At 37.2% G+C, this 26,259-nt stretch overlaps 1 protein-coding gene across 2 annotated transcripts in view; it reads left to right on the forward strand.

The window, feature by feature from the left end:
* nkain4 (sodium/potassium transporting ATPase interacting 4) overlaps nucleotides 1–26,259 on the forward strand; it is a 48,843-nt gene that overhangs the window by 16,878 nt on the left and 5,706 nt on the right. Inside the window, exons 2-6 of one of the 2 annotated variants that reach the window (XM_056733343.1) lie at nucleotides 1,781–1,918; nucleotides 4,798–4,878; nucleotides 9,927–10,124; nucleotides 18,861–18,921; nucleotides 25,552–25,636. In XM_056733343.1, the coding sequence (XP_056589321.1) occupies nucleotides 1,781–1,918; nucleotides 4,798–4,878; nucleotides 9,927–10,124; nucleotides 18,861–18,921; nucleotides 25,552–25,636 (563 nt within the window). The remainder of the gene's footprint in view (nucleotides 1–1,780; nucleotides 1,919–4,797; nucleotides 4,879–9,926; nucleotides 10,125–18,860; nucleotides 18,922–25,551; nucleotides 25,637–26,259) is intronic. The other variant, XM_056733345.1, reaches the window with a different exon arrangement.

Consider the following 26,259-nt stretch of genomic DNA (forward strand, 5'->3'; position numbering starts at 1 on the left):
TAAGTCTCTGTTATTCCAATTGAGATTTAATTAACGTAAGATTCTATGATTCTCACTTTCAGTGTGTTTCGGTTAAGGTGTTAGATGTTTTTTTTTTATAAGGACGACATTAACGTTTGCATTTCATTAGCATTCTCTGGCGATGCAGCGCTCCACCATTTCTTCTCATCCATCATTTCACAGCATGTGCTCTCGTCTAAACACTGACTGAATTCTTATTAAACAGCTCTTTACCACAACAGAGGGTGGACGATATACATGTGTAACATATTAGTGCATGTATTAGCATGTTGGTAATATGTGTTAGAATGATAAAGCATGAATTGTTCAATGTGGGGAGTTATTGGAAATGTTGCTGGATTGTATAAAGGCCACTGCATTTTCTTATTTGGAAATCATGATTTAGAGCCACATTTAGTTTTAGTCTAGCAAATTGTTAATGCAAAACTTGTTGCTGATGAGTTTGTGAACCAAAGTTGCTATTCTCTTCTATATTTCTTGTTCTTATTATGATGATAGAAAATTGATCACTTGCTACATTAATCTTATGTTCGCTGAGAAGCAAAAAACAGTGTTGTTTTATAGTTTAAATTGTTAACCATGGGTCAGTTTTAACCTCAATATTTGTACACACCGGGACGATAGTCGCACACGCTTATTGGCAGTGTTTCTGGCATTCATACCCAAATGATTTTCACTAGTGTTGAGCCGAGTGAACGTGAAAATTCACTCCTTGATATAGATGGCACTTAATGAAAAACAGAAATACCCCGGGACTGGAAGGTGGTCTTGCGCATTTTTATGCTTCTGAAATTCGCTTGTCATACAGAAGAAGAATTAATCTTGCTTCGTCAATGTGTGCTCGCCAAGACCATTTTTGATTGAGCGCCACCAAGTCATGTTTTACTGTAACTTCAGCAGCTCCAGGCACGTGAACAAAAGCGGCAATCTCATTGGTCGGCCAGTTTTTAACGCGGCACATGAAAAAAGACAAGCTCAAGGCATTAAAAAAAAAAGCTTTTATGCCTGCCATTTTGCGCGTCGGTGTGCACACTCACATTGGCGGTCTTAGTTAGTTCGACGTCGCTAAACTCACGACTAAAGTCTAAGGTTAACAAAATCATGGATTTGATGTCATGTTCAGCTCTGTTTCAAATTTACTGGGAAGTCCCATAATTAACCCTCCATTTGTTAGCCTTTAGGTTAGTTTTTTTATTTGCATACTAACAAATGTGAAAATTTGATTTGACATGTAAATCCTCTGATGTATTAATGACACAGTCTCTACATTATTTCTGTAAACACATTTGCTGCCATGTTTAACATATTTAACGCTTTTTCTTCAGATGCTGAAACACTGGCAGATCTGTAACATGCCATCATAACCCAGTTTCTAACATGTTGACTATATATATTTTATAAATTCCCACTGACCACAAATGTGTGACAATTAAATATTCAAGTTATAATTCAGCGGGTCTTCAACATGCATCTTCTGTTCTTCTTGAACTTGTCCCAGGTGTTGCTGTAATGCAGTTATTCCCTGATAGAATATGAAAGAATAATTACAGAGATTTTCTACTTTAGAAGTGTTTTGCATTTCAAGAGTTTGACACATTTGAGTTTTTGCGTCAAAAATCCTTTGATAGTCCTCCAACCAAAATGATCAAAGACAAAAAGTTAAACGATAGTTGTCATGCAGATCTGTTACTCTAAACTTGAATTCCAAAACATTCTTCCTCTAAAATATTCATCTAAAGATATGCTCTCTCTCTTTCAGATGGTGGCATTAGAAAGACAGGTGTTTGATTTTTTGGGCTACCAGTGGGCCCCCATCCTTGCCAACTTCTTCCACATCCTAGTGGTCATCCTGGGCCTGTTTGGCACCATTCAGTACAGACCTAGATACATTGTGGTGGTAAGTGCTGCTTCTGACTTTTCTTTACAGTGGTTACAGGATGAATCTCCTAAAAGCATGTACAAGTCAAATTAAAGTCAAAATCTATTTTTTGCAGAGTTATTATAGTTTTAATTTGAGTTTTATTTAGTTTTATTAATATTTTAAATTAGCTTTTATTTTTAGGTCTTTAGTTTAAAACGTTGTATTTTTATTTTTTATGGTGCTTTAAACTCTAAACTCTGACTACATATTAACTTTTCGAGGCAACATTTCAATTTTTAACCTTTTAAGTTTTACCCATAATTTTTAGATCAATATTTTATTTTATTTCAATGAACTGAGACGTTTTCAAAGTTTCATATTTAGTAAACAAAAATAACTTTGGTTTATTCAGATATTTATTCAGATTAATCAGCATTTAAATAATATGAAGTCACGTTTTCACATGTAAAAAAATGAGAATTTCGATCAAAATTCTCTTTTGAATTTTGGGGTCGAATATGACCCGACATGTTTTTGACACGTTTCAATCAAATCGCAGGTTTTGTATAAAAGCAACAGTTGGTTCGGATCTGTTACTTAATGACGGACAGTTTTCAGAAAGGCTTATATGCAAATAATGCTTTGATTCACATTCAAATCTGCTTACAGTTGATCAAAGAAAACAGTCCACTTATCTGCATATAAAGCGCTCCGGCAAACATCTTCACAGTCGCTGGACTGGCCCTCATACTCCACACACTTTATGGCATTTTAATCCCCTAAATCTGCAACCAATTAGCATGAATTAAACGGTTAGAGTCCAGCGCCACTCAGTTCCGGTCAATCCGTGTCGCATCTTAACTTCAACTTCACAGAATCATTATGATTATAAAGCCTTTCATTTTGATTTATGAGATAGGTGAGTGAGCTGTTGGGATATTTTAATAGCAATGCAACAGCTGAAAATAGAAAAGAAAGAATAAGCGTTAGAAATATAAAGACACAGGTGGAAGATGTGAGTAAGCAGTCAGGCGCTTCTGGGAACGATGAAGGAGCTTTGCACAGGCTTGTGTCTGTGTGATGTGTTACAAAGGCTCTTCCTCGCTCCCTGACACATTAAAATGACACTTATAACAATATAGCAATGATTTAACACCTGACTCATGCCATCTGAGATTCATCATTTCCCTTCAGGACATTCATCTGTGGAGATGTTAAAGTTTGAGGTTTATCTTCTCTGTACTGAAGATCTGCTCATCTGTTTTATTCTGAGACGGTAGAAGAAGATCTAGTTAATAACACATATAATAACAAAATATTTTGGGTTGTTTGTTACATTTTGGCCCTGTTCATTTATGCATTTGCCAATTGCTTTCATCTAAACAACACACAAACAAGCTACATACATGATAAAAGAAAAAAAAATCCTCAGACAAAATTCTGCTGTGATCTTTTTATATCTCAATAGAAAATCCCATTGAACATGAGTTTAGTTTTTGAAAGACACCTTTTGCTGTTTGGGAAAAGATATTTGGGAAAATAATATCTTACACAAGTCTCAAGATGGTCTTCCTTTAGGGAGATAAACAAGACACTGTATTCTGTTTAATCTTCTTATGAACAATGTATGCTCTGTGAGGTTACAGAAGAAAACAAAGACATATCTATCCTCGTTTAACTTCTTTTCTGTGTCCCTCGCTATAGAAAAAAATCACTTTCTTGCAGATATTTGGATTAAATAGAGAGCAAACGAGGGCACTTTCTGCTTTTAAGACCATAGACCTAGTTCCTCGGAGCTCCAGAAAAGTCCTTAAATTCTGTGATTTACAATGATCTGAGATCTAGTCTATGATTCAAAGTCAGAGAACAATTCTGTATGTCAACTCATGTCACATATTGTGTGCATTTATCTAAGCATTTAAAAAAACACCTGAGACAAAGTTGATCAATGTGAACGTACAATAGCCCTGAGCTTCTAAACAATAAATGTGTAGAATAAAGAAAGTTGTCTGAGTTAAATCTGTTAATAGACACCAGCAGTACTAAATCAGGGTAGAATGTTAATTCAGATTAACATTTCAAAAGGATTTATAGACCCATAAAGTCTTGATTGTACTCATATGGTAAACAGAAATACAAACAACCAGGCAGACAGAAGGCTTAGTGCTTAAAAGAGATGTTGCGCTATAAAAGAAGAAAAAGAGCAGAACAGGGACAGATAAAGCTGGTGATAAAATATAAGAGCTGTGTTATGGGTTTTGTGCAGGGCAGAGCTCTAAAAACTAAACACACACAATTTTTGAAAAGTTTCAAGGATGTAAATTGCATCGTTTATTTTGTAGTATTAGCTATATATTAAAATCTGTACACATCTATTCATAAAAAAGTCAAAAACAGGTGCATGAAGTTTGTGTGTTTGTTAAAGCATTTATATAAATATTAAGTGGAAGGACTGTTCTTGGTTGATAAACCTTACATTAAAAAATATGAATTATTCATGTAATAATTCCTTTGCTTGGATATGTTTAGAGTACAAGATACATAATTTTACTTCTTGGTATCTTAGCATGTTTTCTAGAAACGTTACTACATGGTTTTACATGTTCATGAGAGGAGCTGAAAGATTGATTCAACTTTGGGTTTTTCATGTTTAATTCATATGTTGTTGTCTATACTGATCTTTGTGTATTCTATGTGTTTCACATATATCCCACTTTTTTTTTTTACAAACGGAAGGATGAGTCAAAGGTTTTTTGCATGAGACATACTGTTTACGCTGTGTATTATGAATGCTTATATATTGTGTCAGAGGTTTGTGATGCCCCTGGGGGTCTGCAATTATTGTTTGATCTCTATGTGATCATCACGTTGGAATGTGTTTTGTGTGAGTACTAAATTGTGCATCTTTTTAACAGTATACAGTATGGACAGCAGTGTGGGTGGCCTGGAATGTCTTCCTCATCTGTTTCTACCTGGAGGTTGGAGGACTGTCAAAGGTAAGATAGACTCTCTCATCTGAGGTCACATAGGGGGCAGTTACTCGCATTTTGGGGTCTGAGGTATTTTAATGACCCTGCTTAACAACTAAATGGTACCATTTGTGATATCTTTATGGAGTGTCTAAAACATTTATTGAGATGTGTTTGTGCCTTTAGCTTTTTGTTATTCTGGATATCTCAAGTGTCTTAATGTTAAATATGACAACAGATTGTCTTTTTTAAAGCACTCAGGTGTTATCATGTATTCACACTTATGTTGTTTGAAACCTGTGTGACTTTTTTTGACAAAATGATTCAATGAATGTCCAGTTGGGTGGATTCAGTACATTGGAAATGAGTTATGATGCAGTACAGGTCATAAACCCAGCCCTCACCATGTAAACACATGTCAGCGCCCATCGTTGGACATTTTACGCTCAATTCATTATAACGGAAGGAAGCGTTGTCACGCTGTCCATCTTTTTTACTGTCTATGGTCACAAACATATTTGTAGTTGCAATGTATTATAAATATGTGACCCTGGATCACAAAACCAGTCTTAAGTAGCACTGGAACATTTTTAGTAAAAGACAAAAATACATTGTATGGGTCAAATTGATCGATTTTTAGATATTTTGTAAATTTCCTACCTTAAATATATAAAAACTTTATTTTTGTGAGTGGATGGCCTGCTACAGCACCTCTGATTAACAATTTTAAAATTAAAAATTAGACAATTTTCTCATTATTTTGTTTTTTTGCTCCCTCAGATTCCAGAGTTTTAAACTATTGTAACTCCGCCAGATATTGTTTTTTCCTTACAAAACCATACATCTATAGAAAGCTTATTTATTCAGCTGTCAGATGATGTAATAATCTAAATTTCGAAATATTGACCCATAAGACTGGTTTTGTTGTCCAGGGTCACATATATATATTTTTATAATTTAAAATAATAATTTAAAGGCTTAAGATAATGTACATTAATTGCACTTTAATTAATTGCACAATTACATTAATAGAGTTAATAAACCCTCTGTAGAAAAAAATACTGTATGTTTTGCATTGTTTTAAAATGATGATTGATGGATAGTCACACACATGGGCAGGACATTGAAAGGAATAAACTTGCAAAATGGTCTTTACATATAAAGAGTTTGGTTCCATAATGAAATCATGTTTTTTATTGTGCATTCCAATTAATATCAATCAATCTGCAGTTTTTTTTTATTTAAGCCATAATCACTAAACAAATACAGCTAACTAACACAATAAAAAAATATAACAAAATAAAAAGCATGATGTTTCAATAAAAAAAAAAAAATGGAATGCTCTCATTTTGTGTATATATATTTTCTAATCTAAAACATTTAAGCCTAAAATATTAACATACATTTCATAGAATATCATAAACACAGCTTAACAAAAACATTTCTGTTATATAACCCTAAACCTTTAAATGTGTTCATACCTTGTATTATTTATTTAAAATGTTTACCATGTATTCTGGTTTAATTGTAATCATTTACACTTATGGCTCTATGAGGTGGCAAGCTGTCAAATAGAAGGTTCAAAATGCATGCGGTCAAATGGAGTTTACTTTGAAAGGATCGAGTGGACAACCACATGCGTATTCTAGCGAAAACTTAATGTTCTTTGGGCTCAACACTAAAACAACACATCCATCCCAGGGTAAACTTTTCTCGCTACATGTGCTGACAGGTCATGGAAACAAACAGTAAACCCCTGGTGTGCTAGCAGTGAGAAGTGAGCTCACTGTATAATTTACACATTCTCTGTGTGTATGGTTGTTTATTGTGTTTTTTTTCTGCTTGGCCTGTTTCCTGGACTCAGATTTCTTGTTCCAACAACAAAAAGCACTCTTTCGCTTTCAGAAGGCAGAGTGAGATTGGATGAAGACGTCTCTGAAGTCTATGTAGATGCCTGCAGAGTGAAACAGAAAATGTGGTACACATGTAATGGGCAGCTTTTATATCAGATGTTATATTGTTTTACATCTTTATCATAGATGCATGGCAAATAGAAAATAGACTGGTAATGATTGTAAAGTTTGTTCAGAATTCATATGCAGGAGAGATTTGGTTGGTAATAAATGAACATCACTGTTATACTGTATGTGATACTAGACTCATTTTAGGGGGGGGTTCTTTTGTCTCACCCCCCCTAAAATGTGCCAACTCAGCTCATCAAATCTCTAATCTCAAATCTTAGCACAAGTGATAATATCTCTAGAGCCCACGGTGTCTAAATCTAAATACTGTTTAGACAAAGGCTGGACTGAAAAAAACCCTTGTGAATGCTTCCTGTTCACATCTGCTGTTTTTAAAGGGAACGTTCATTCACTGACCCTCATGTCATGTATAACTTATCTTTGTTCTGCAGACCACAAAAGAAGATATTTTGAAGAATGTTGGTAACCGAACAACTGTGGTACCCATTGGTTTTGTGTCCATACAATAGAAGTGAATGCGTATGTATCGCCGCTATTTGGTTACCTACATTCTTCAAAATATCTTCTTTTGTGTTCTGCATAAGAAAGAAAGTTAAACATGACCTGAAATGACATGAGGGTGAGTAAATGATGACTGATGCACTCACATTATCGTAAAATAAATCCCTTATTCTTTATTTTACGGTTATAACCAGCTGACTTTAATTATTCCTTTTTGCCTAAATTGAGGTCTTTTATGATTTCCGCTTTCTTCCTCTGTCACGCTCAGTCACTCCCTCGTTTATCTTTACTTTGCTGTCACAGGTGGTACGCCCTTCCCCGCGAAGCCCCCATCCCCTTTGTAGATTCAAAACACATGAATATTCATCATCCGTAGCAGACTGATCTGCTGTCCAGAATGCAGCGAGTAGAACAGCACTGACCCTTTATATTCCCTCTCTGTGTGTTTATATTTGTATGTGGGGGTGTGTGTTTCCTCCATCAGGCGCTTGACTTCCTGCTGTCCATATGTAGCGGCGTGTGTCCATCTGTTGTGCTAATGCCTGAGTTCAGTCTCAGCCACCTGCTCCCCGTAACACCCCATTATTCATCCCTGCAGAACCCCACAACACCACAGTCACCCCCTCATTAACACCTCCCGTCTTAAACCCTCAATGAAACACAACTACACATGTCTAACTGCTGTCTCAACTGTCATACAACGAATAAACAGGGAAGGATAATCTATAGGAACTTTTTGCAACTTCATCACAATGTCGGCAATAATGGTTTGTTAAAGCAGCGATTCTCAAACTGGGGGCCCCAAGATGGATCCAGGGGGGGCACAGATTTTGTGGCACTTAATGAAATATAGAAATGTATCATAGATTTTATGCAATCAAACATCAGAAAAATAGGACCAAAAACCAAAACAATTAATTTTCCAGCTTTGTATAACTTAATATGCTTTTGGTTTAAATAATAAATGTACAAGTCTTTATTTGGGGGGCTGCAAAGCGATGCACTCTCCTCAAAAGGGGCTTTACCACGAAATGTTGGAGAACCACTGTGTTAAAGGGATAGTTCAGCAAAAATAAAAATGAATAAAAATCATTTACTCATCCTCGTGTTGTTGAAAACCAGTATTTCACTCATTTTTTTCAATGGAACACAAAAGAAGACATTTTGAGAAATGGTTATGTGTCCATACAATGGAAGTCAATTGGGTCCAATATTGTTGGTAACTAATACTCTTCAAAATATCTTCTTTTGTGTTCTGCAGAAGAAAGTAACTAAGTCATACAGGTTTGAAATGACTGGAGGGTAATTAAACAACTGAAGATACATTTTTTGGTGAATTGTCCCTTTAAATTACACACAATTGACCACGTATGTAATGTAAAGGTTCGCCATATCTAATGGAATGAAAGTAAAAAATGACTTGGATAAATGAGGGTGAGAACTTCAATTATATATTTTTACATCATCTTTTGATTTAGTATTCTCATACGTATTTATTTTATTTGATCAAATAAGAGAATATAAGGAGAACAAAGCATGTATATTAAAGGAATATATTAAAATAATAAATTCAGTCATCATTCACCCAAAAATTAAAAATCTGTCCTCATTTACTCACCCTGTTATCATTTCAAACCTGTGTGAAACCTGCAGAACAAAAAAGAAGATATTTTGAAAAATGTTGGTATCCAAAAACTTGGTCCCCATTGTCTTGCACGTGTGTACAAAAAAAGTCAATGGGGACCAATGGCTTTCGGTTACCAACATTTTTTTAAATGATCGTCTTTTTTTTTCTGCCGAAGAGTCATACAGGTTTTAAATGACAAGAGGGTGAGTAAATGAGGACAGATTTTTAATTTTTGGGTGAACTATCCCTTTAAATGGAAATAGCTGATGGAACAGAAATCTCTCTCTCTCTCTCTCTCTCTCTCTCTTTGTGTCTCATTGATTGAGGCGAATTCGGTGAGGTTGTCCGTCCTCTCATGCATGGCCTCAGGCTGTGGCTGTCAGTCTCACACCGAGGTAGTGATTAAATACGGGACAGGACGGTCTCTATCGACCTCCTCTGTGAACACACACGCTTCTCTATGACATGTAATATGGGGGGAGAAACACGACATGTCTAACGATAACGTCTACTGATGATAAAGAGGACACTCACCTCCATCTCACTGTTTGCCAGAGAGAGTTCAAGGACGAGTTGCACACTAATAATCACAGAAGGTCCAGAAGTCACTTTGATAACTGTCATTCGTCAAATGTGACCTGGAAAGCAGTGCATAGTCACACACACTGGTGATAGTACTGGGTGATATTATGCGCTTCCTCGTCTGTTTAATGTACTCTTGCATGAAAGATTCATTCACAGCTAACTTACAGGCAATTTGAAGCAAATTTGCCGCAATGTTTGCCAGAAATTGGCCACGGGGAGTTGCTGGAACATTATATTTTTGCACGGAGGAACAGATTCTCTGTCAGCTTGTGTTAAATTATGCATGGCCATTTCTCAGCGTCCAGCCCGTTACTCACGCACTCTTCTGTAATATTGACGCTCAGCTAAAGTTGACAACGACTCCATCTTTCTCTTTTTAGGACAGCGACCTCTTGACCTTTAACATCTCTGCGCATCACTCCTGGTGGAGCGAGCACGGACCGGGCTGTTTTGGACGAGAGATCCCTGCCAGCGGAGAGCATAATGCAGATGCACAGTCCTACATATCAGTTACGGGCTGCCTGCTGGAGTACCAGTACATAGAAGTTCTGCACGGAGGCTTTCAAATCCTTATCTCTGTAAGTCACTGCAAAACACACACACAAACAAATGTTTTGCAGTACCTTATGACGTCGTCGTGTGTTGCCGAACTGAATTGTGTGTCCGTCAGCGTCACATCAGTGACATTGCTCAAGGCAGAAGTTGAAAATGTCTTTTCAAGCACCAAAGCAGTTGTCAGACAATAAGATCGCCTTATGCAACCTAGTGCAGGTGCTAGCCAACTGCGTTCATGCAAGACCGGAGAACAATGTGATTTGCTGTTGTCACTATGACGATCTCGTCGGCCATGCTTCAGACAAGCGTTGACGCTGATGTCCCGATTGAATGCAGTGTTACCTAACCAGAAGCATCTTGGGCATGAAATCATATTTATCATCTCCTTGAAGTCGGGGTTGCTATGAGATGTTTGACATAAAATTCCGTTCCAGACATTTATTTCTGGGTTTAAGCGTGAAACTGAAAAACCGTTTGTCAGAAATGTGGCATTAGCTTACATGATCGTGTCAACCTTAAAAATGTAGTAGCCCATCAGTCATACGTGATTCTTGTGGACTTCATAGAGTTCCACGAAGTAAGGGTTATTCTTTTACTTTCCTTCATTCTTTAAATGTCTTATTTCTTGAAAAATAACGTCTTAAAGGAATAATCGTCTTAAAAGTTCATCTCATTTGGTCTGTTCGGCTGCAGCTCTGTGCATTTTAAGTTATTTTAGCAAACTACTGAGAGGCTCCATGAGTAGACACGATTCTTTCTCTCTCCATCTCTCCCCCCCCTCTCTCTCTCTCTCTCTTTGTCTCTCGCCAGAACGAAAAGTTATATTTGTTTTATACCATGGTCTGTTTGAATACTGGATTCTGATTGGCTGGAAGGTGTGCATTAAAAGCCTTAAACGCATTAAAGGATATTAATGCATTTCGACGAGACAACCACCCTCTGCTTCGCGTCGATTATCCCTTACATATTTATTATAATTTAATAACAATAATTTAAAAACGTTTGTAACACTAAAGAGTAAATATTTATTTTAGCACCCAGGGGCACATCAGACATGAAGCATCATTTTCAAAATTCACCAGAACACCGCCCTACTTTTACTGAAGTCTATTGCCACCACACACTATATATACTCTAACTATATGTATAAAACCATCTTACACATAACATGATCTATAAGTAACCTTATAATATGTCTTCATGTACTCTTTAATTACTGTGGTAATTCATTGCTTGTCTACACTTATCCAGTTCTTAAACGTTCTTCAAAACCTCACCAGACGAAAGTGTTCCCTACATACTCTGTAAATGTGTAAGACGCCCCTCTTTGACATCCGAGGCCCTGGTGCTGTGTTGAAATGGCCCCTTGAGTTGAGGTTTGGCATGCCTTCAGGTTTTATTTGCGCAAACGCAGCACATTACAACTACAGGCTGCTAAGAGCTCATATTCCACAAGGAATAAATTTGCTTTCTTGATTTGTTTAATTGGTTTTATCCTAAGTCCTATGAGTTTTTTTATTCACACTTTGTGCTTACATTCTTTCCTTCATATGAAGTATATATTCCCAGCGTTCACACGCAGGCTGCTTTTGAAAGGACTTAGCAACTATAAGTGGAAATGATGATTTAGGTTGGTTGGAGAGTGAGTGCCGGACATTTCTCCAGAATGATGATTATCCGCTCATGCCTCAACAATAGACACTAAAGCTAACTTCATGGTAAGGGTTGAACAAAGCAGTTTGCAGGAAGTGGTGGGGGCTTATACTCCCCGCATACAGTCAAGTACCAGGCTTCTTCAGTATGAACACAAAGATGTGTTGGACGTTTCTTTGTCTAAAGTTCACAATTGTACACAACTTGAGAACCTCTTAGTATTTAGAAATTCAATGAATCGACAGAAGAATAGGAAGGTCGCTCAATATAAAGAGTCAAAGAGTCATATCAAAGATAAAGTATATTAAAGCTGCAAGCAGCATTTAGCGGGTTCGAGCGATTTAAGGCATCTAAGGTACGTCTGCCATCGCCGATGTGCCTACAATGAATGGAGAGGAAAGCAATGCTCAATATCCAGTAGAACGATCCAATCGTCAATGGATAAAAAAACGACGATTGTCTGGGACAGAGCTTATGTGAGATGCTTGCCAGCCTGTGCGCATGCGCAGTAGCTGAATTAACCTGAAAAAAGGTGATTTTTAATGCAATAAAAGCTCAGCAAACCAGTATATCAGAAATATGCTATTTAATAGTGATTTTTTCCAGAGATTAAAATATCTACCTCCACCATTCAAGTAGATAGAACTGTTGACTAGCTATGACATAAATATCTGCCCAGAGGCGTTGCAAACATGGCTGCCAAGTAGTACTTGACAAACAAATGAGAAAAAAAAAATACACTAACCCTTTCTCTCAACGGGTAGTGGTCTAGCTTTTGTTGAAACCAGTAACTTTGTATTGGCACCTAATGTATTATGGCTCCTGTATGAACTATCGCTTATTGCTCCTAAACTCTTTGTAAGTCGCTTTGGATAAAAGTGTCTGCTAAATGTCTAAATGTAATGTAATTTAATGTAAATGTAATGTAATGTAAATGTAGTACGACTTCCGTAAATGGACTCGAGTCATGTACAGTCTTGACATGCAAATGCCATATACTTGCAATTCTACTATACTTGAATACTATTTCTATACTATATTTTTTACTACAGTGAGCTGGTGACAGTTTTTGGGGCTGTACTTAACATTCATTTTCTCTATGCAAGATCTAATATTGGCTTATTTCTCATGTTTCCTGACAGCTGTAGTGAGACTCACCTGGTAAGCTATTCGTTTGGGAGAGAGACATTTGTCACCTGTGTGCTTAAGATTGGGGGAGGTTGAACACTTCATAAACATTCCAGAGATGTGTGTGATGTTCTTTGTGTGTGAACATCGGTCTGTATCTTTAGAACTAGGTCACTATCAATCCGCTTGTTGAAGTCACTTGTTCATGCTCCTGAGAATTTCAACACAAGAGTCACAGGGTAGAGAGAACAAGAGAGCTGAGATAGTAAAGATGACAAGAGAACAACTAATAGAGTCATCACCACAGGAGCTCTCTATAACAAGTGTGTTTGTGTGTGAGCACCATCTGCTTTTCCCATTAGTGTAACTCATGAGGGAAGTTACCTGTGGAAGGTTATAAACATTGCCCTTCAGATACGACCTCTTTCTCGGTCGTTCATCCTTGATCACTGCTTTGTGACCACTTCTAAAGGTACTGTTTGTGCCCTCTGTAAACCAAATCCGGCGGGACTCTCTTTGAGGGGGTTTCATAAATTTGTATTTCACAGAGAGACTTTGGAAGTGTAATCCTGTCCAAATCGATCTTGTCTGTTTTTCTTGCACGACCTTGGTAGAATTTAACTACTGTTTTTTATTTACTAACCTTACTGTCCTCTGAAATCCTTCTTGGATTGCTTGCCGTATTAGTTGCAGATTTCTTGTATATTTTGGTCATGTTAAATAGATCACCAATACAAAATTTCTCCACCTATAACGATAGCATATTACGAGTGATATCTGCTGATACCGGTACCTATTCTAAAGATTAAATGAATATAATGACTCATTGAACATTAAGTTGAATGTCCATTTAAAATGTGAAAATTATGCATGAATGATGCATATCGTGTCTGTTTCAATAGGTTTAGTATCACCCAAAAATGAAAATTCTTTCACCATTTATTTACTCTTATATCATTACAAACCTGGATGACTTTAGTTTTTCTGCAGGACACTGAAGACAATATTTTGAAGAATATTGGGAAACAAACATTGGCCCCAATTGACTTCCATTTTATGGACACAAAACTGTAGAGTCCCGTCTGAATCAATACACAAATTACAATCCTGGATGTTTTTTGGAAAAAAAATCTGGTCTGGAGAGACACCAAAAGTTTTCACTTTTTTGACTTGCCGTTAGAGTTTTTCACTTTATCAATGTTTATATTTTATCAGCATCAGCGGGTCAATGAGTTAATCCCTCTTTGTCCCTATCTTTCTCAGTTTGTCGCACATCTCTCGTATCTCAGCTGGTCCTCACTGCAGTTAAACACTGAAGTGCAGATAAGACCGCTGCTTCAGATTGAGGAGATTGTCATGTCAGGGTGATGTGGGAATACATCACTTCCTTCCAATGATGCTTTGCCTTAAGGAGTGACAGTATGGCTGTCAATAAAAGGCTATTGTTCCATGATTTTAGGTCCCCGTATAAATTTCATTTTTTTCTTAGCCAAAACATATTAAAAAAAAACTTTCATATACAAACTATCACAGACTCAGCTTATTTACACATCCATCGAGATTGTTGCTGAAGGCTGGAATACACTTCACAACTTTTAAAATCTGAACAGATTAACAATAAAAAGACCTCACACACTTGCAGACTTTTTGAAAGTTTGTAGAGAAAAACAGGTCATCACACACTACGTGATAAAATCTGCAGACTAGCGCAGCAATTCCAGACTGAAAATCTGGGCAAAATCTGACAATCTATCTTGAAGTGTTTTCCAGCCTTTAGTGCAAGTCTAAGAACATGATTAATAAAAGTTTCACTTCAAAGTGTGTTGTTGCTCTCTCTAAGGCTGTATATACACTTATCATGTTTTACACACGTGTGTAAGTGACTTTTGATCAGATGTGGTCGGCTCCAAACATCGGAAACCTCTTTGTCTTGCTGCTGTGCACTCAAAACAGTTGGAATATTTTTGCACAATTATTAATCTCAGATCTGGTGGTGTGTGTGTTGTGAGAGATGTTATGAAGTGATGTCGTGAGTGCTGTGATTCTCACACACACACATGTCTGGTTTATTATCTTCGTGGGGACAGTCCATAAGCATATGATGCTTATGATTTTATACCGTACAAACTGTATATTTTATGCCCAACTCCAAAACGTAAAGATCATAGAAAACATTTTGCTTTTGACACCTACTGAATAAGTTGGACTAATTTCCATCACAGCAGGGTAACGATGGCATATAATTAACCTGTCAAATATTATGCTCTTTTTTTTGTGGCGCACCCATTGCCAACAAAACACAGACATAAGTTTCACTTGCCTTGTCTGGTTCATGTCTGGCATTTTGCGCTGGGATCGTTCCATGTCACTTTCAAACGATCTCCAAAGCAACCGTTAGTTGCTCTCTCTCCTGCACACAAGTGATAGTGACGTGTGCACATGCTCCTTCTCCAGCTATCCTTGGTTGACATGTGGGTGTGCTGTGTCTTTTCGACTGACCTATACGAGCGCTAGGGGAGTGTATCGAGCACAGAAATACTATGAAATAATTTGTGTGCCAATAAAAAGGGACTCAAACCTTAAAAAACGAACAAAAATATACTTTGATAATGAAACCAATAAACTCAATTGCAAAAATGAGACATGATTTTCAAATAAACTTTTTTCTTAACAATTATCTAAGTTACGTTTTTGCAAATAAAAGTTTTTGAATTCGCTGCTATATTTTTCATTTGCGTTTTCAGAGTTTTCGTTTACACTTTTCGTCCGCCTTTCCGGCACAAATCTCACGTGTAGGCGGGATTTATTTCCTCATTATGCTGATTGGCTGGTGGGTTTTGTGATTGACAGCTCCGGCAAGGAAGTCGATAGTGAAGATAGTGCAATGGATTTTAGAGAGCGATCTGCATGCTGTTATCTTTACCATAAAATACTACGTCATACTTCCAACTCGTTTTTTGCCAAGTTGGCCATGTTACGGATGAGAAGCCAGCATGTTTAACATTGTAAATAATTCATAAAACCCTGTTGCATCCCCCCTTTAAAGAATGTGTGATGTGATTGGGATCTTCAGCGGATACTGCTACAGGTCCAGACTCTATTAAAATTCAGGGTTCAGAATCAGTTGACAGAACCAGGCCATGTGTAGAGCAGGTGACTGATATGTGCACCATTCACTATCATAAATAATTTCCACATATTTTGTTATTATTCATCTTTATTTGAGGAGAATCAACACAATCATGTTCTCAGAATTTAGAAAAGGCTGTTAAGTATGTCACTCATTTGGTTAAGATATTTTAAGAAAGACATTAAAGAAATAATGCATTTCATTATAAAAGCTATTTATACACACAATTCACCTTTGATATGATGAACGTGTTATTAGTTTTTGAATAAAAAACTTTGCAACCTCCTGAGAACATATACTAGATGTCTCACTAAAAGACAAAAATATTTGGAATAATATTTTCATGTTTTTCTTTTTGATTTATTTATTTAAAGATGACAGATAGTGGAGCAGAAATTCATATATTACAAAATAATGAGCTGTGGCACTATTTTAAACACCATTAAACAGAGCTGCAAATTCAACCAATAAAATACTTTGTTTCAGCTATCACAAGTGTTTCACTTTTACTGTATACCATCATAGTAAATAACATTTCATAAGAAGGGGTCAAATCATTGTTTAAGGCAAATTCCATAAAATCAATTTTGAAACAATTCCATTCATATCTCAGGGCTTATTAGGACTAGACAAAGATATTGAAAATTGAAATAGCTGGTATAGGAGACATCCTAAGGGACTTTAAGGCAAATGTTTGAGAAAACATACAGTAGGCTCAACTTCAACTTTAAACATACAGTAGGCTCAACTTTGTGAATCCATAAAAATCAAGCCAGTTTAGTGAAAACCCCACACAGGTGTCCTAGGTTAACTGGGTAGTTGACAAATACACCATACCATGTGTCCCATTGTGTGACAGCAGTTAAATTCTAAATAGAAAAAATCATGACATTATTTATTTATTCACCCTCATGATGTTCAAAACCTGTATATGTTTTCTGTGGACACCGAAAAGATATTTTGAGAAATGTTTCAGTGGCCAGTGTTGTTTGGTTACCAACATTCTTCAAAATATCTTCTTTTGTTTTCAACACTTACAGTATACAGTTTTTGAATGAGTGGGAACAATTGATAAAATTGTAATTTTCGGTGACCTTTTTCGTCTTCATTTTGAACAGTACATCATTTGTATTTTATTTAAAACCTAACAAACATCCCATTTTGAGTTGTTTTGCTTGAAAGTGCTTGTTCGTCATTTCTTTAAAAAAAAATCCTGCAGTTGGCAGTCTGACCGTTGACATTTCCTCTGATGCCATTGGTATTTCACACTCCTTCTGTGTAATAAAAACTGAGTGGAGCTCTGAATCACTTTAACCTGCACAGAGCGAGTATGACAGCCGTGCGTCTCACCTGCGCTGTGGCGCTCAGCCACATGGCCGCATGCACAACCCTTCAGACGTCTAACTCTTAGAATGTGTGCCAGTATCTGTTCCTCTCTCTTTTACACATACAAACACGGCATTCGTTTTTCCCGGAAGGTGTGCACGAGGCCCTCTGCCCAATGACAGATTAATTGGATTGGATTGCTGCCACATACTGGGAGTTGAGTTTGCCCTGTGCATTTCGAGCAGAGCTGTGCCATCTGCCTCTGTGGCAATCTCATTCCCATCGATATACCTGGCTTACACAGATACAAACACACACACACACACACACACAGGGACTGTTCGCTCTGCACAGAACTTTGTATTACTCTCTCTTATTTCTCTTTACCTTGTTATTGGCCGCGTGTTTCTGTTAATGTCTGAATGGTTTTTAAGTGGTGCTTGAAAAGACAAGCTTCGCTATTGCTCATGGGTCTGAACAAACGCCTAACACTGAGCGTTAAACTTATCGTACATAACTTGACTTCCATTGAGTTTGCTATGGACATGAGGTTTCGTTTTTGATTGAAGGCCACATTTCCGAAAAGTCTTTTGGAGGATGCACTCAAAAAACCCGCCATGGAAATCAGCGCTGAAAAGGCAACAACACAGTTGTTTTTGAGGCTGACCTTGTTGCATATGCATTTGTAGGAGTCTGACTTTCATACGCAAAAAGCATGTATGGAGAATATTTTAATAAATCGCTCAACATGATTTACTAACATTGTCAATTTACTGCTATTTGCACCGTTATTGGACGCTCAAAAAAAGCATTACAAACCTTGTAAGTTTGTAAATGGGCATTGCTATAAACCACCCAGAACTCCCTAGCAACCACCTAGAGTACCCTAACAAGTGAATACTGTAGCAGTTTGTTAAAACCGACTGAACAATATAGCAACTACATAGCAACAACACAGCATCACGTGCAGTTCATGTTCAGCATCTATCAGATTCAAATTATCTCCAAATCCAACGTTATATCCCCCGTTTATATAACATCCATCACTGATGAACAAACAGACACACCTAAAGTTCAGCGCAGATAACCTCGATGACATGCAGGTATCGCTCATTGGTTGGCTCGTGGGCGGTCGCTTTCTTTCGCCTTGCCGTGCTTTCTAAAAAAATGGCCAATAGAAGGAATAGGATCCCCTTGATGACACAGGGAACCAGAATTGGAAAAACTATTACAAAACAGGTTGGAGTGCTGGGTGAGTTTATCAAACACAGAACTACTACGTCATACGTCCAACTCGTTTTTTAATAAGTTGACCGTGTTACGCATGAGAAGCCAGCACGTTTAGCAATGTAAAGAAGTCAGAATGCATGTCATATATTGATACCCGATCTTTAAGCTAAAACAAAAGTTCTGATAATCAAAAGGCAGTTTAAGATGTTACTTGAACATGTAGTCCTGGGCTAACCTATCTTTCCTGTCATTCTTTCTCAATCCACTGATATGTTTCTTTTTGTCTTCACAGCTGATGGGTTTCATCTACGCCTGCTACGTCATTAGCGTTATCACTGAGGAGGAAGACAGTTGTAAGTATCTGTCTCTGTCTGTCTCTTCCTATCTTATAGTCTCTTCGTTGTCTGTCTGTTTGGCAGTAGCTGTGAAGCAATGAATGTTGACATATGTCTGTTCGGCTCAAAGGTGTACATGTGATAAGAGGAACGGACTTTACCTACACGTACACTTTTTGCAGTTTTACAGCTTACTTTATAAACTTGATAAGTTATATTTACATCTGATTGTAGTTTTACAACCACTTAAGTGTCTGTAGCTTTTTTTGGTTTAAAAAACACTCAGAATAGGTCTAAAGCGTATGAATTATCAAAGCTTAAGCACTTTAAATATTTATTTGCAAGGCAAAAAGATTTTTTCAACTGCTGGATGTAGAGCACAATGCTTGGATATAAAGTGCCCTCCACTATTATTGGCACCCTTGGTAAATATGAGCAAAGAAGGCTGTAAAAATAAAAAATCTTTTTTCTTTTGATCTTTTCTTAAAATAAAATCTACAAAATTCCAACATTTCATTAAAGTAAAAGAAATTGAAGTGAGGGGGATATAAGATTATGAATTTATTTTTCTCTTTTCACACCTTTGTCGCAATTATTGGCACCCTTAGAAATTCTTATTTCTAAAATATGTCTCAAGTATATTTACATTTTCTTAGCACACCAAGGTCACGGCTTCTTGTTACACAGGAGAATAAATATAAGTAACACAATGCCCAAACCCCCTTAATCATTTATTACAATGGATATAACCAGAGAATATAGTTCTGATGTGCAATATAGTTCTGTTGAACTACACAAAATACAAAATGGCTTTAAGGAAATAGTTAAAACAATAAAAAATCTCATTTCCAACATCAATGCATTGATCTAAAAGTTTTAATGGACTGGAGATGCTGAACATCTGCTTGAAACAGGTTGTGTGTCTATATTGTCTCAATGCACAGCGAGGAGAAGAATTTGTGTGGCTAAATACTCTTATAAGAGCACAGATGGAAATTGCAGTTATCAGTTGAATTTTGGGGTCAGAAAGCATTTAACAAAAATAAAGAAAAACTGCACCTACATGACCACAAGTTGTTTGGGACAGAGTTCAAGAAACATATCTTCTCCTCTCATGCAAAAACAAACTCCACCATATTAATCTGCCATACTGGAACTATGGCATAAACTGGAACTGGAAGTTCAACCAGGACTGGGGTTTATGGCCATATTAAAAAGAAAAAACGTTTTTTTGGCAGCAACAACACAAGATAGGACAGGGATAAAAAATGCCCCATGTCCACAGATCTTCATTGTTGTAGAGGTCCTGGACATCTTGTTCAGATACATGGCATCATGTGTTATATCAAATACCGACAAGATAAAAAATCAAAACCTGACTTGCTCAGCTTTAAATATTATTATGGGTCATGGTTAGATCTTCCATTAGCACATTGGTTCAAAATAAACATCAATGAACACAAAATCAAGATCCTGCCATAGCCATACCAGTTCCCTGACCTGAAAACTAAAGAAAATGAGTGGGATGAACTGAAGATAAGAGAGCGCCAACATTTGAAGGATCTTAAGAGATTCTGTAAGAAGAATTGGACTCGGATGACTTGTCATAAATCCTCAAACCTCGTCAGACATAAAAGAAAAGACTCTGCTGTTTTTCATGCAAATGGAGGTTGCAGAAAGTTTTGAATACAAGGGTGCCAATAATTGTGACCTGGGTGTATTAGAGGATTTTCTTTTGTCATAATGTGATATTTCCCCCACATCAAATTGTTTTACTGAAGTGAATGTTCGAATATTGTAGATTCTTTCTAAATAAAAGATCAAAGGAGAAACAATGCAGATTTATTTTTACAGCCTTCTTTGCTCATATTTACCAAGGCACTTTATTGGTTCCCGTTTGAAAAAAAGGTATTTCTCAAAGTATATAGTGTAAACAACTTGAAATTTGAATAACAAATTATAAATTGCTCCGACACATGTCAAATCAAAGGCTAGAAGTGTTTCCGTCTACATGCGTATTTACGTTTCGACCCAAATACTTTCGTGCACTTTAATCACACATGTGTGTAACTTCTGGCAGTTTCAAACTTTTTCAAGTGGGAGTGAACCACAGTAAACCCCCGACATTGAGAATAACATCCAGCCCTATTCATACAGGTCAAACAACAGACCTCAACCCACAGCCAATGTTTACATTTTTCTACCCCTCTCATGAAAAGTGGGCAATGCTGTTCTTTCATTTTCCACAGATGAACATTTCTCTGGAGGGTTGAACCCTCCGAGTCAGCAGACACCACAGAAATGATCGACTTTTATTCTTCCTGTTTGCCTTTGTGTTCTGATGACCTATGATCATCATCGGACAGTTTCGAGGACATGACGTGATGCGTCTGTTTGTGTTGTACAGCAGGGGTTCAGTAGACTGATATAAACCTGGCTGAGCTTAACTCTATCTGCTCACAATTATGAGCAAAATATTTCTTTTGGCCGGATAGGAAGAAACTGCTGACCCTGGAAAGACAATAAATATAACATGTGGGTGTTTTAAAAATATATAAATGTACATAAAGAATTAAAGGAGTCACTGCTGTCCTTATGAAACCTTGTGAAAACCAATAAATTGTATTAAAACAAATTGTCAACTTTGACAGCACAGTATTCATTCATTTAAAAATTACAGTGCAAATTTGGACATCCAAGGTTTCTGAAGGACAGTGACCATGTTAAAGTAAACATGCTATCTTTCCCTCAAAGTATCTTAAAATTTCTTATAGGAGATGATAAGAATTTAACAGTGAAAGGCAATTGTTTGGATACAGTAAGAGTATAGAGCTGTTGAGTGAATGTGGAGGCTTAGTTCAGTTGATTTGACCTTAGAAGAATTCGCTACATTCACACAGTTGATATGTGATATACACCATATGTGATATGAGAACACGACTCTCAATTTGACAAAAACAAAAGCAGCATTTGGTCCTCGTATCAATTGTTTTATGATCCTGTGAAAATGTGACCATTGAAAACCTTTACGAAGATCGTGAAAAAATTCATTTTGGATCATAGAGTTCAGTGTCTTGGCCAAACGGAGCACAATTTCAGACATTGTTGCGTTCTTTTTGGAAACTCTAGAGGAGACACATGTGATATTGCAGTCTAAATCAATTTAATGAAACTATTGAGAGATCTTACTGACCTTCCTTGGAAGATCTGTTAGTTGTGAATTGATGGGCTAAAGCACTTTTCCTTTCCTCATGTTACGTTGCGGAATGATGGATGATTTTGTGTGTGTCTGTGTATGCATGTGTGTGTGTGGGTGTATGTTTGTGTGTGTAAGCAACCCAGTGGGTCTATTTTCTATCATGCAAAGCTGTGCGTGGTTCATTTACACGCTCATTTGAAGCTGGGGATTTGATTTATACACTGCACTTTCTTGCCTCTGAAGTTTCTCTTTACTCTCTCTCTCTTTCTCTCGCCACAGGTGATTTGAATAATAATATGTTAGGCTTAATTTCTTCCCTCTGTTCTTCTTCTGCTTCGTTCGCTCTTCCTCTCATCTCTCAACACACTCTCTCTCTCTCTTTCTTCCGCTCTTTGTTTCTGTTTTAAATGACTTGCATCCATAATTAGGTTGTGGTCTCGGTCCCACTGTTACGGCTGACTCATTAAAAGCAGCAGTAGTCTCTCAGCACAAGTGTGAATTTAACTAATGATACCGGACAGACCAGTCTGTCTACCAGCTGCAGGGATGAGGGGGATCTCGGGTACCGATCTAAGCCCCGTCCCTCCTCCGTAAGACCTTCCTTTAGGCAAACCTTGGCCTCACACCAGAAACATCAGAGCGTGTGTTGAAAGGACAGAGAGAGAGTGTGTGCGGGACCACAAGAGTGTGTTAGTTATCAGTGCGCAGCAGATTCCTGTGTGGACCGAGAAGGAGCTGCTTTTTATGAAAGTGGGTCAAAATAATGCAGTGTTGAACGTTAGTGCCACTCCTCTCAAGAGAGAGTGGGAAAGATTCAAAGAGAATATTTTATGCGTGTGCGCTTGAGTGGTCTTTTATCATGAGCGCTGTGCCTGATCTCTACCTGTGATACAAGACCAAGCTGACTACTAAGAAGAAAAATCGGAGGGAGAGAGAGAGAGAGAGAGAGAGAGAAAGACAGAGATAATACGTAATGTATAAATACTATTTGCATATCCGGTGTTTAAAACTGAAGAGATTTCCTTATAAGGGGACTAAAGGGGGTACCTCAGATAAATAAACTAAAAAGATAATTCTGAAATATTTGTTAGGGGATTTTTCGTGTCTTACAAATGTAAGCTTGTTGGATGTAAGTACGGAGATGGTGGTATAGTGGGTTAAACCACTGACTGGTAAATCAAAGGTTTCTGGTTCGATCCCAGCAGCCACCACCAGTGTGTCCTTGAGCAAGACACTTTACTCCATGTTGCTCCAGGGGGATTGTCCCTGTAATAAGTGGATAAAAGCATCTGCCAAATGACTAAATGTAAATGTAAATGTAAGCTTGTGATATGATTTACTAGTTGTATGCAGCTCTCTGATAGCGGTCCACTTGGACTCAAACTTTTAAGGCTCACTTACTCTCTCTCTCTTAGTTCGTACTGTATTTATCCATTCCATTTTGGGGTTTTGAACTTCTTAAATAAGTTGGACACATGGCCTTAGCCAAACAGTTTTGTTTACTGTTTACATTAAAACAGCCTTTGAGTTTATTACTCAACTACTGCTCAGCATTTATAATTATAATATTATTACGGATTGGGGGTTCGATTCCCGCTTCCAACTTGTGTGTGTGGAGTTTGCATGTTCTCCCCGTGCCTCGGGGGTTTCCTCCGGGTACTCCGGTTTCCTCCCCTGGTCCAAAGACATGCATGGTAGGTTGATTGGCATCTCTGGAAAAATTGTCCGTAGGGTGTGAGTGCGTGAGTGAATGAGTGAGTGTGTGTGCCCTGCGATGGGTTGGCACTCCATCCAGGGTGTATTCTGCCTTGATGCCCGATGACTCCTGAGATAGGCGCAGGCTCCCCGTGACCCGAGGTAGTTCGGATAAGCGGTAGAAAATGGAATGGAATGGAATGGAATATTATTACGGACCTTTATATAATTTTGATAATTGAAAAAAAAAAATCTGTTGCATAGAACTGAATGAAGAATAATGCTGTGTTGTTTTACCATATTTTCTGTAAAAAATAGTTTAAAATAACTTTTGTTTCATTAAAACATCTTTTGCTGGGCCGATTAGACTACAAAACCAGTCTTATGGATCAATTTTTCGAAATTGAGATTTTTACAACATCTGAAAGCTGAATAATTAAGCTTTCTATTGATGTATGAGTTGTTAAGGATAGGACAATATATTGCGGAGATACAGAAGTTTATAACTCTGGAATCTGAGGGTGCAAAAAAATCAAAACATTGAGAAAATCACCTTTAAAGTTGTCCATCAGAGGAGCTGTAGCAGGCCATCCACTCACAAAAATAAGGTTTAGATATGTTTAGGGTAGGTAATTTACAAAATATCTTTATGGAACATGATCTTTACTTAATATCCTAATGATTTTTGGCATAAAAGAAAAATCTAGAATTTTGACCCATACAATGTATTTTTGGCTTTTACTAAAAATGTTACCGTGCTACTTAACACTGGTTTTGTGATCCAGGGTCACATATTAGCACTGAGGCAGAAGGAGAAAGGGACTTTGAGACAGTGTCCACACCGACCGTGACCGGCACGACCCGACACATGGGTTGTTCTTATGGGATTGTCGCTTTGCGCAGAATCCAGTGTATACAAAATTATAATGGGTTCTAATGCATTCTATTGTTGCATCACGCCATGCTGCGTCCGCTGTAGACACATTGTGAGAGAGACTCAGTGGTTGCGTGTCCATATAGTGGAAGTCAGTGGTGTCCAACCTCGTTTTGTTTCCCACAATTTTTAAAATATCATCTTTTGTGTTCTGCAGAAGAAAGTCAAGAGTGTGCGTTGATTAAGGAGCTTTTGGTAATATTGTTTTCTAAGCATGGACAGACGCACACTTTAAAAAGACACTGGAAAAGATGCACGTACAACATGTAGGACACCGTTTTTGTACGTTATGATTTGAGAGGCATCTCACATACTGTTTAGGACCAATAGTTTGCGAATTGGGATGCAGGGAGAGTCTCTCTATCTTTCGCTCTTCTGGCTGTATACAAGTTAGGAATGAGAATGAAAGAGAGCATGTGTCATGTCTGTGTTTGTATTTAAAGTGTGAAGCCCATCAGACTCTTAACTTATTAATTTAATAAATACAAATCACAGAATCTGGGTGTGAGGTATATGGTATCTAATGTGCTGAAATACTTCAGACTTAAGGAAAGCCTGTTGCACTTCATTTACACTTCATTTTTAAATGAACTATATCTCCTGTAGACACTGTTCGTTGTTAATAATTATGTCTTATTATTGTCATACAAAATTATGTAGTACATAGATGTACTTCACATTCATATTCTTTCATTCATATTCATGTCATGCATTGTTTTTGTGCCTAGTGATCATTTCATGATTCATTTGTGCTTCTCACGGCTCATTTCCAACTTTCTTTTGGTTCGTTCTTTAATTTCATCTTTTGTTTGGTTTTCAGTTGATTTTATTGGTGGATTTGACCCATTCCCACTCTACCATGTCAATGAGAAACCATCTCATCTTCTGTTAAAGCCCATGCATCAGTAAGTACCTGTGGATGTGTGTGTATATATATGTGTTTGTTTGTTTGTTTGCAAGTTGCAGCTTAACTTCAGGCAGGCCAAAGGTTTGAAAATGTCTTCACAAATGTAGTCACAAACATAGTAATAGCTGGATTTTTTTATCTTGTGGGTGACCGCTTTGGTAACCATGAAGAAAACTGTTTATACATCAAACTAAATTATATTTATATCAAAACGTTAAAATGCAGAAATTCTCTGTGATGGTCAGAGTTTGTACAGTATAAAAATCATTATGTCTAAGGAAAGTTCCCATTAAACGTGTATGTGTGTGTGTGGGCGTGTGTGTTAGATCTTGTTACACATGTCTCTGCCTGCCATTATCTGAAGCATTAATTAGTTTTTAATTATACTAATTTTAATTAGTGTAAGTTCTTAACTTATCCATTAATTAGGCATTCCGATTTTGTCCAGTGAGATACTGTATTAAGACTGGGGAATTACAGTAATATGTTTATATTGGCTCTCTTTGTTTAACATGACATTTGTTTATTACAAGACAGAAACTTATCTGCTCTTCCTAATAAATTACAAGAGGGAATGAATACAGAGTTCATCAAATACTCAAATTTATTTTATCTATTTTT

The sequence above is a fragment of the Triplophysa dalaica genome, chromosome 20 (assembly GCF_015846415.1).
Source record: "Triplophysa dalaica isolate WHDGS20190420 chromosome 20, ASM1584641v1, whole genome shotgun sequence".
In the NCBI taxonomy this organism is placed as follows: Eukaryota; Metazoa; Chordata; class Actinopteri; order Cypriniformes; family Nemacheilidae; genus Triplophysa; species Triplophysa dalaica.